Here is a 12,819-nt window from a genome sequence, read left to right as displayed (position 1 = left end):
ATACAGAGACAGATTAGACCCCCGGGAAGAAGATTGGCTACATTTTGTCGCGAAAAAGGTAAATAATTCCAACTCGGGGAGGTTCTCAAACAAGGAATTTAAACAGGGGGTTCCAGTCCGAACCACGGTTTCGGTGGACAAATTTTTTGCACTGTATTTTTTTAGAAATTTTTGTTTATAAATAGTTTTAATAATAATTATTATTGTTATTATTAACTACGTTGTATTTTTTACCAATTTGTACTTTTTTATTTTTCTTCTTTATCCACAGATATCTACGAATGTTTGGGTTTTTTTTATCAATCGGATTTTAGTACATACGGTTGGATTAGGTTAGGATTTTGTATTAATTGATTGTATGACTTTGATACTTTAGAGTTAAATTATACACTTACGTATGCACCACTCGGGATCCGAGATCTATCGCAGATAGATTGCCAACCTGATAAATGATAATATACTGCTAGCATAGTCACAAAAACCTAGCAATAGCTATAGGTATTGTCGTGTCAGCTGTTAAACAATAATGTATTATTCACTAGATATTTACGATGGTTGTAATGTTTTGTATATATTATTAATTATTCTAGAACAACCAAAAAAAGTAACACGCACCTACATATTTATAGATAATATAATGTTCTATAATATAGTATAATATGTAATTATTTTAGAGGGAGATTTTTTCCAAACTACGCCAAATTGCCCAGTTTCATACACATTAGTGCGTATCTTTAATAATATACCTAAATGATTTATTATTATAATTAAATTCCGGATTCTCGTGCGGTTGCAACTTTTTAATGCGTGTATCAAATTGTATAGAAACAAGTTATAAATCCGAATCAAGCGAAGTAAGTAGATTAATCCTAACAAAGTTTTGTTTAGTTCAAAATTGCACATTTCAGGGTTTTCGAATTAAAATGTAGATTTTTAATTGGATTTCATTGAAATACACTTTTTTGTATTATTACTCATAGGTACAGGTATATTATTAATTGTAGTTTGTGTTGCTTTACCATTGTCGTTGGATTTAAAGCTTATAATATAATACTAATTACGATGTAATTACAAAGATAACAATGTCAACGTATATTATACGAATAAAAAATCACCAGCCAATGGGCCAGACGACGAGGCTTATCTTAATAATAGAAAAAAAAAGGATGATGAAAATGTGACAACACTCGTATAGTATGGCCGATAGACGGATGGTTATACTAACTAAACTCGATACAGACTACCCACCGAGGCTGTAGGAAAAGGACTTGTAAACTTTTCCTTCGCGGAAACAAACTTAGAAATGTACACAATGATAAATTGTAATAAAATGTTGTAAATTAGATTAAACTGTATAATGTTTCTCATACTCTTATATCATATTACTTACCCACATGCGTACAAAAATAGTACAAAAATATAATATGTACCTGTAATCATTACGATATGAAATAGATTGCTAGTGATGAGAAAATACACTGAGGTATCTACACTAAACATATCGCTGTTCTTGAGTTCACCGACGATTTAATTTTGCACGTTTTTCTGGTGTATTCTGAACAAAAAACTGATCTTGTCTAGTAATACACTAATTGTTTTGCTTTAAAAACTAGAAGCATAACTTACGACATCGATTGTTAAAATATTTTGTAGTGGTATAATATACATAGTTTGTTCCATATAATATTATAATATTTATATAAATTATCGATTGGGGGTAGGCCGCGGGAACACAAGTCGAAAAGTGCGGAGCGGGAGCCAACGTCTAAGGCAGGGGTCGGCATAGGAGGCCCGCGGGCACAATCCGGCCCGTGGATGGGAAAAGAACTGGACCGTCGAGAATATTATTTTTTTTAATGCTGGTTTTCCGCACATAACAGATATATTTTGATCTATTTTCATGTTGTATTTGGATGTATTTTGGCTCCACACATGCATAATAATATGTGAAACTTTAAATAGCTTGAACTGTATTTTTAACACAAAAATAAACACATTATATTGACTAATATTTAAGTTTTTTCTGGTCCTCCAACATTTTTTTTTCAAATTATCTGGACCCTATAAAGCATCGCGGTTATAGGATTTCGTCCCATGCTATAGTCTTGTCCAACGTTTGATACCACGATATAATGTTAATTGTTAAGTGATGTAAATAATAATACAATTATCACCGCACTGTGCAGTTTGAAATATTTAAAATGTGTCCAATAGCAGCGGCGATCATATACCTATATAGTAAACCTAACCTAACCTTAGTAATAGTACATTATTATAGCGTTAATGTCAATTTTTTTTTTTTATTAAAAAAAAAGCGATTCATATCGGAAAATTACTGTACCTATTACACCCAACCTAAGATGACAATCGACCGAAATATCGGTTAGGCGGGGTGCCACGGCCCCTTTCCCGGCGCCCTTGATCGTGACGACGACGGTCGGCACCCCCCCCCCCCTCCCACGGTCATCATTTTGGTCCGCGATTGCCGATTGTCCGACGACAACGACAGCGTGACCGGTCGGACGACCTACCCGCGACCGGCCGACGGACGAGCGGTCGCGGCGGCTGTGGCTCGAGTGGTACAACGACGCGGGTGGAAGGGTGCGCGGGCGGTGAGTGGGTCGGCGCGGGCAAGGTCTTTCGGCGGCAAGGGCACGGGCGGGCGGGCCGGCCGGCCGATCGGCAGCCACTGAGAGCGGACCCGCGGCACACCGGTCGCGCGCGCTAATCGTTAAACTCGCATAGTCGCATGCACCCGCGTGATCGTCCGTCGTTGCAGTCGTCGTCGTCGTCGTCATCATCAACGCGCAACCGGCTCTAAAACAACAACAACAACAACAACAACGACAAACGGCTATAGGAGAGGAAAACGTGCAGAGTGTAATAATAATAATAATAATAATAAATATCATCAACATCGTATTATCATTTATTATTACTATAAATGCTATATAAATTATAAATTGATATTATACCGCCGGACGGTCGCGAGTTACTCGTCGGAGCACGCGGACACTCGCGTTACGCACACGTGTTAACCCTGACCGCGCTCAACAGAACGACACCGTCGTCGCAGCAGCAGCAGCCGTCTCAGTTGCCCAACGATCACGACTCGCGCAATTCGTAGAGTTCCCAACGTTAATAATATAATATAATAATATTATTATTAGAAATTTCCATTTCTTTTTTTTCAAATAAATTTTCGTTTTCCGTCGTTTTTGCGGCACAAATAAAAACAAACGAACGGGCGCGATGCAATTTTTGACCGGTACATCGCAGACGAGTGCCGGCGGCGGCGGTATGTTCGGCGGCGCCGATGGCGCGGAGCTGTACGCGGCCACGGCGTCGGCGCCTGACCATTACTTTTGCCAGCGAATGTTGTACGCGATGCAGTTCGATTCGGTGGCCGCGGCCGGCGCCGGTATGTGTTCGCCGCTGTTACCGTCGTCGTTGTCGTCGCCGCCGTCACCGCCGTCGTCGTCGTCGTCGTCGTCGTCGCCGTTATCGTCGTCATCGCCGTCGTCGTTATCGTCGTCGTCCTCGTCGTCGTTGTCGTCGTCGCCGTTATCGTTGTCGTCGCCGTTATCGTTGTCGTTGACGCCGTCGATTGGCGGTCGTTGCTTCACGACAACCGCCGCCGCCGGGGACGTGAAAATGATGGACGCGTGCCCGGCGTCACCGGCCAACGATCATCATCACCATCTACATCATCACCATCTTCAGCTGCAGCAACAGCACGCGGTCGAGAACAGGAAACGTCCGTTACAGGATACGTTAGACGGCGCTAACGTCAAGAGAACGCACAGTTCGTCCGTCGCAGGTAAGACACGTTTAATTAACTAGGCACCTTGTTTGAATTAATTAAGTGTACACAAGTACTTTGCCGCGCAAAAAAATTTACATTTCCGGACGTAACGTATATATTTTATACCATTTTATATTTTTTTATTATTCTAACTTGGGGCAATATAATTTTAGAATTTTTGAAAACATAATATTAAGTACCACCACGAGTACCTCCGAAAATTATTTCCACCAAAAATCCTTACAAGAACATATTATTAATATTAATGACAAAATGCAATATAAGCGTATCTTCATAAATGTTTATCAATTAATTATAATAGCTATTGCAAGTTAATTTATGTTTCGTTATCTTCATTTAAATTTAATGATCGGATATTATAATTATTACTTTGCAACTTTATTTAGGTACTGCAACCATACGATACTTTCAAAGTCAAAAGATACTAGTATTTACACCCATATAGTTGGTGTTAAATACTTAAATGTATTATAATCAATTAATAATATATCGATCGAAATATGAATGAATATGAATTATCATTGAAAGGAACCTTGCACGAATGTTATAGCTTATATTTTTTCGAAATCCCTAAGGCGTTATAAATATAATTTTGGCGTAGTACCGTAATATACCTATAGGTATGACAATTTTTTGTGCAGTTTAAATATTTAATTATACCCATCATAATTTAATGAAAAGGCTAAGGTTTTTTCAACAAATTAAATATTATAGGCAACATTTTAGAATTTTCATAAATTATATGTATTAATTATTTGAAAGAAAAAACTGATTGTAATTTATAAGAGTCTCCCATTCTTTATTAATATTGATTTGATTTTATATTACATATTTTAAGATGGACGTTATTTTCCTAATATTTAAATTGATGCAAACAAAATAATTTAAATCGCGTATACCATACACAATTAAAAAATAACCAAAACAAGTAGTTGAAACTAGAAACATTTTGTTTATTTTTATTATTATTTACCACTGATTTAATATGACAGAACATTGTAGGTACTATGATATTTTTTTCGTTAAGTTAAGATTAACCTTCTTTTTTACATTGAATGATAATTATTTTCAAATGTACTTTCATTCAAACGTTAATGTATCTGTTTATCGCTGTGTAATAAATAAAAATATTCTAAAATATTTTTTTCCTCGACATTTTAATCGACTAATCAAATAATACGGAATTATATGTACAAAATAAGATAATATTTAAAATGATCATACCTACGATGATTATTTTTACGTTGGATACGTTTTAAACTTTTTGTTGTTTGTTATTTTTAAATTATAATTAATTGATTTCGAGACGTTTATTATGGGCCATTATTATTTTAAGCTACAGTTTATCTGTTAAAGTAAACCGATTAGCGAGCCGATCAGGCACTAGAGAAAACCCCTTCATAAAATTCATGAGCCACATTATAGGTAATATATATTTACCGATATGACTGTAAGGGATTATTTATATTTATAAATTATAGTATATGTTATTAGAATAACGAATATGCCTTGGTATTCGGGTATAATTTACAATAAATAATTATGAATACATATTTATACAAAATTCGAAATCATAAAAAATTTGAATATAATAATTATTTAATATAATATACAATATTTACTATTGTTTTCGATGATTTTTTTCCAATATTTGTTGTAAATTATATCGAAAAAGTAAAATATACATTACGAATAATAATGTTTATATTTGTATTTTTTTTATAATAGGTTCCACAAACACCGTTAATTTTCCTTTTTTTAAACAACGTGACGTAAATTTGTTTTATGAATTCATCGGTATCGTGAATGTGTAATAATATAATATAATGTATATAATATTATACTGTAGGTTGTATATGTATTGTAAAAAATACATTCAAATAATATTCACTGTGAGCGAAAATAAATAACATCGTATACGATATTATAAATCCTACGCCATTATACTATTGTCACCTATACAGTTCATCTATACTAATTATGAATGACAAAATTCACTAATTAATTACTACGAATTTCTGATTTATACCATTTTCAAATATTATACAACATTAGTATTTATTATTCTGTAATAAACTGAAATTGCATCCGTATCTCAATTTGTGTACAGATATTATAATATACTTAACCGTAAAAAAAATGAACGAACCTCCCTGGTCGAGTGATTCTGAGTGATGTTCTTCTAACATTGACCAATTGCAACCAAAAGCGTAAACTAGTACGCTTTTGAAAATAATTTTTTTACATTTCTTCAAGTCAAAAAACTTATAATATTAACTTTATATTTTACTATTTTAACCTCATCATCGTTTTTTAATAAATTTATTGTTTTTACTTTTTAGAAAGATTTAGATGGTACACCCTATTTTACTGAAAATGTCGACGCATAAATGTCGAATAGTTAATTCATTATAATTAGGTACATATTCAAAGTGTTGATGAGCGGGAAAATAGAATAACATTTCGCAGGTTACCCGAATGTGTTACTCCACTCCGCTCGTCTAAACTTGAAATATTCAGAACTGTTTAATATTTTAAGTAAACGCTAGTTCAAAATTTGATTTTTATAGATCGAAATTTTAGTCCCAATTTTGGACGATAAGTTAAAAATCCGTAATAAAAAAACAATAAGTAAAACACTTTAACAATAGTAAAAATAAAATGTTTTTTTTTTTTTAAAAAAACTGTTATTTTTGAGGTAATTATTCTTTATTTTTTAATTAAAACCAGCATACAACTTTTTTAATTTGAAAGGTTTTAGGTTTTAGGTTTTAGGCTTAAACAAAAATACAGCCAGATTTTAGTAACCAATTTTAATGACTTTATTAATCAAATGAGTTGTCTAGGTTATTATTTTTCATTTATATGCATAACCTCTAACCACAACAACTTATTCCATACTTTTTTTTTTTGTATCTTAGTCGTTTAGCTAATTTAATTCTTATTATTTTTTCTTTTGATCTATGTTACACTAGTGTTTATTACTCCTTATTTCTTTGATCTATTTTTTTTTTGTCATTGTTAAACAGTGGATTCATCTACTCCGCACTTTGCAGTAATCATAAAATCTTAAGAATTGTTATATCGTCATACCGTTTATTAGTAATAAAAATCATCTCGGAATAATACTGAGACAAACCGTGCTCACACAATTGCAGTGGTTCCATGTTTTAGTTAAATTTATTATTGATTTTTTCCGATTGTTTTGTTATAATTAATTGGAGTCCTGAAAAAAATATCTGTACATAATAATTTATTTTATTTTCTTTTGCAATTAAAATGTATTAAAGGATAAATAAATGCGTATTTTTTAATGTAGAAATATGTATGAAAATGTCTAATACGAGCTAGCAAATATAATTCAAGTACTTACTTTAATAATTATTTGGAAGGACAGATGCTTTTTTTTATTGAACTGTTCATTTTATTAAATTTAGTTGCTTTAAGGTTTTCTTGATTACCAAATAAATTGACAAAATGTGATTTTTTCTGAATATTTGGAATAATAGTTTTTATTTAAGGACTAATTGCATAATAATTATTCATATCAATTTTTAAATACTTATTAACCTATTATATACCTATATTATATTTATTTTTATTATTTGTTAATAATTATATTTTTGATAGTGATTATTTAATAATAGTTAATATACTGTATTAAATACACATTCAATCGTACTCTGTTTCTATTTACTTTATATAACAAGGTACCTATGTATTCATTTAGGAATATACATTTGCAACGGTTAAAGGTCACTATATCGCTGTGCAGGAAACACATTTACTGATACCCAAATAGGTGCTATGTATAATAATATTTCAAAGCGTAGTAATTAAATTTACATTATTTAATTCCATATAGGTTGGGTATAATATTATGTTACACGTATTATTTCTAAACAGCTTGAGGGAAATTAAATTAAATTTATAATTACCATACACAGTTCTTAGCTGATAATGTTATATAGGGACCATGCGATTCATAAGAAAGTAGAGGTAGGTACCTTCAAAACTTAGATCAATCGGAATATAATAAATTATACTACTTATAATACAAAATAAGTAATAACTTTATAAAAGACAAAGATTGATAACACTGCCGCTTTTAGCGTAGGTACTGTAAATTCATAGCTATTATATAATATTAATTTTATATTCAATTTATTTTATAAATAATTATCAGGATTAAAAATGTTTAGAAAGATTAATTTTCAAAAGAATCTGTCAGTATTCCGGTCGGTATATAGGTTTACCCACAAATAACGAACGCTAATAAGTAATAATTAATAATTTTTTTATACAAGTTTTTTAACTGTTGGCCCAAAAATAGTTATACCTAGTGGAATATTTAAATAATGTCGAAGTGATCAATTTAGAAATGTTTTAATTAATTAAGTGATGGATTTTTTGACTAACCTTAAATTATTATGAATTTTTAAATAGTAGACAAATAATTTTACATCAAGAATTTTTGGAGTTACTCCAGTGGGAAGATTCTTCATTCTGGGGAACGTATATGTTTTTTTTTTTCATCATAGAACATACACTTATTGTTCTGATATAGTGATATGAACTTATATATTATAACTGATTGTGTAATAAAAAAATTATTTAATGGGGAAAAAAATATGTCAAGAATAATTCTCCTATGCCTTGTATAGGGAAACTTATATAAGTCATCGAATATATTATTTTGTTTCTATACATTCATTTCATTATACGTATAATTGGTTAGTAATATTATAGATATTGGCATACCTATCGCATTAAGCAACACAAATCATTATTTTATTTACCTACTTATTGTATGGCAACATAAATAATAAAACCAATACTTGGTCTGTAATGAAATATTTCGATTTATTTATTTTTATATTTTTGTTCAGGGCATAAAAAGGTAAATATTTGAAAACTTTACGCTGCATTTACTGTATTAGGAATATGCACTACATTCGAAACGCGTAAAATTTGTTTATGACCATTAACTGTAAGAACCTCAACATTATTTTCACACCAGAAATATGTATATTTTAAGAAAATCTATAAAACTACAAATGTTAAATAAACATAAAACTTTTCAAAAATTACGAGATTATAGTAGTTTCTATATCAGAAATATAAATTCATGTTTTTTTGGTGCTTCTAAGTGCTTTTGTACTAACAATTATATAATATTTGATCCCAAATAGTTCTTCATATGTCCTAACTTCTTACATAATATGTGTTTTAGAATATTAGTTACACCCCAACAAAGCCTTCCTACAAAGAATTTTCGTTTGTAACTATATTATTATGAACTTGGTCATGTAAAATATATATTTATGAAGGTTTTTTATTATATTATATATCATTATAAAATACTTAGTTCTAGTAAGTTTTTTTTACATAAAATAAGAGAAAACATCAAATAATGTTCTAGGTTTATTATTATAGTAGGTGCTTACTTATAATTATTATTTAACTTTTAACATACTAAACAGTTTTAATTTTATTTTGAAGCTAAGTTTTTATTTATAAATATACTATGTATTTATATTTTATGTTCTGTTATATAATTGAATAATATCAGCGAGGTTAATTATAGTCATCGTGTTTTCCAAATAACGTATTAGTGTATTACGTTTATTTTAAAATGTACTACTAGTAATTCTGCATTTGAATCACCCTATTTTTTTCATTTTTGTAAATAAATAATAATTTATTATATTTTAAGCTTACCTATTGGTTATTTCATAATATTTTCATTAACATTCCTAATGAGTTTTACATTTTTGATACTCGATTTAATACCCGTGTGAATTTATCATGTGTAATATTAATATTAATTAATTAATTAATTGTACACCTAATTATAAATACCTACCTTTTAATAGTTACAAAATTACATAAACATACAATAGTATAACTAAAAGAGGACGGTTTTTTTTAGACAGATGTAGATAATAATTTAAAAATCCTATGTATAAATTAATTTATTGGTTGTATTTTATATTTGAATTTATCACAAGGTGATCTGCTGTTGCAAATTTTTCAATTTCTTTATTTTTATAATTTATAATATTGATTACATTAAATCGTTGACATAAAATATGTTGCAAAAAAAAATGTATGATCTCTTCTCAATAGGCGTATACACAATAATTATGCTAAAAACATTGCTTGCAAAATAACTATTCAGATAAAATATTTTCTTTGCATACATTTTGCCATTGTATATTTATTTGTTCATGTTGAATTAATATACTTATATAAGCCATAATATAAAGTACCTAATAGCTTCGTCATAGTTTTCAATGACAAATAACTATCAAATTTTGTACAAATTAGAAATCCATTATACAAATTTATTAGAAAGTGCAATAAGTATATCTATACTTACTCTAAAATTTGTAAAGTATTTAAGTATATAGGTGTTATATTGCTGCCTTCAATTGTATGTTTATATTTGATCCGAGAAAACTTCTTAGAAAACTCAAAAAGTCTATAATTACCTATGTAATATTATAGTTATTTTTTTTAAAATATGTACATTTTAGCAGAGTGTCAATTTACTAATGATTTATAACATAAATAGTAAGTAAACACAATATACATTTTTTTTTATGGTATCGAGACATGTTCAATATTTGATCTGCACTAATATTTGGACTAAAATCAAATATACCTACCGATTAAAATTAAAATTTAACTTAACCCAACCGGGGTCCGTTATAGTTATACCAAAGATCTTTTGATTACGTGAGGGATAAATAACAATTATTGTCTTAGTAGACTGTAAAAGATATTAATGTAAATTCAATATAGGTAAGGACATAATGTACATGTCATTATGGTTGAAGAATTATTGTTATTTTAATTAGTTATTGTGTGAGTATACACGACGAGTGTTATTCGTATATGTTTTTGACTGTATAGTTAGTATACAAGTATATATAATATGTAATATATACTTGTATACTATAACTATATAAATGTGAAATGAAAATCTCTCTACAGGCTAAACTCTGGAACTACTTATCAGATCTTCTTGATTTTTTTTTTAAACGAAAGAGTATATCACGGAGAAGGTTCTTATGAAAGAACATTTTAGGAAAATCCACCGGAAAATTAGGAAATCTGGATGTTAAAAACACAACAGTGGTGACATCTGTCCAGAAAAAAATAGACTAAATAATAAAATAAAATTTTAGTTTATTGTTGCAGATTAAAATAATAATAGTGTATTATATACTGGTTGCTGCTATTGGTTAGTCGGGCATGTTTGTTGATTTTCATTATTATTTATTGTCAATATATATAAATGAATGTTTGTGTGTATATTAGACCTCTGGGAAGAAGATAGGCTAATTTAAAAAGTGTTAAATTTGGTTTTATTCGTCGGATCTTAGTACGGTTAGGTTAGGTTAAGATTTTGTATTAATTGATTATATAGGTGGAATTAAGTAAAAACGACAAACTTGGTATAACTTTGATACTTTAGAGTTACATCATACAGTTACGTACAAACAGCACGGGGTCCGCGATCTACCTGATAATATACTGCTGCGAATCAGAATTTTTATTCCAGGCAACAGAAAAGTCAAGATAAATTTTGAACAGCTAGTATATATATATTATAGGTACTTTGTACACCGCGAGTGTTTTTGTGTGTTTTCTGTAGTGTGATTTTTTAAATGACTGTTACAATAATATTGCCCATCTGAATCAATATATTATTATTTATTAGTGTGTGTTAAATTAAATCTATATACATAAAAGATGTTTGCGTCTGGCTATGTCCTATTTATGCATTCCTAAACCGTTCATCCGATTGCGATTACGACCTTGGGAAAAAGATGGGCTACATTTTGTCTCGAAAAAAGGTAAATAAGAGGTTCAACCTGGTGATGTTCAGATGTCCTCTAACTGGGGTTTTGAGATTATTATTATTATTATTTTTGTTTATAAATAGTTACTATTGGTTTTAATAATAATAATTATTATTATTAATGCGATAAGTTTGTGTATTTTAGTATAGAATGTATGGAGTTTGAACCTTTTTTTGCATTTTTTGATACTTTCGAGTTAAACTATAAACTTACGTACGCAACACGCGGGGTCCTCGATCTACAGCAGGTTAGCTGATAATATAGGTACTGCTCGCATAATCACAAAAACCTAGCAATATCAACGCATTGCCGTGTCCAGCTAGTATAATATAAATAATTATAATAAAGTGAATATTAGGTATTCTGTTTAAGTCAAAACAAAAAAAAAAATTTTTTAAATATAAAACAGTAAATAGTTTAGTAATTTATTTTGAAACATTTGTGGTTACGTGATTTTATCGATAAAAATAATTAAAAATTATGTAATCATATATTATGTTATCGTGGAAATTGTATTTTATAATTCAATAATTTTTTTTTATATAGGAAAACGACATTTTTTTAAAACTCTTACTTACACAATACTTATATTTAGTTATTATCTGTATATTATAGTATATTATATTATATTTTTTATTACTATATAATATACACAAATAACTAATAAGTTAAAAAAAAAACAAATTTCATAATTTGACTTGAATATTTTAACATTTTGTTTAGAATAATACCACTTTTTTCTTACCTTTTAGGTTTGCAGTACTTATTTTACCTTTAAGATCTCATTATTAGTAATTTGCCCACGTATTGCCTAATGTCCCAACACAATTGCGCTTTGTGACAGGCTAACTGAATAGGTAGGTAATTAAATATGAATTTTTCGCTCTGTTTGCTTCTTTACAATGTTATTATGTATATAATATTATATCATAAATGTGGGTTTAATAAACTATTCAAAATGACTAGACAAACGTCACTTTTTGTATGAATTGTATTATTTCAATTAAAAGTATTTTTTTAACATACTGTATACCAGTAGGTGCGTTAGATGGTTTAAAATAAATAAAAATAAAGCACTATACTTTCATAAGCAGATTGAAAAAATATAATATGGGTAGGTAT

General features: G+C 29.5%; 1 protein-coding gene across 1 annotated transcript in view; it reads left to right on the top strand.

Annotated features, from left to right (window-relative positions):
- Positions 1-2,705: 2,705 nt before the first annotated feature.
- LOC132944619 (RNA-binding protein Nova-1) overlaps positions 2,706-12,819 on the top strand; it is a 57,611-nt gene continuing 47,497 nt past the window's right edge. The window contains 1 exon segment of the mRNA XM_061014064.1: positions 2,706-3,820. Within this exon segment, the coding sequence (XP_060870047.1) occupies positions 3,253-3,820 (568 nt within the window). The 5' untranslated portion in view covers positions 2,706-3,252.

The sequence above is a fragment of the Metopolophium dirhodum genome, chromosome 5 (genome assembly GCF_019925205.1).
Source record: "Metopolophium dirhodum isolate CAU chromosome 5, ASM1992520v1, whole genome shotgun sequence".
Lineage (NCBI taxonomy): Eukaryota > Metazoa > Arthropoda > Insecta > Hemiptera > Aphididae > Metopolophium > Metopolophium dirhodum.
Note: the sequence above shows the minus strand (reverse complement) of the source record. Positions and strands in the feature narration are given on the sequence as shown.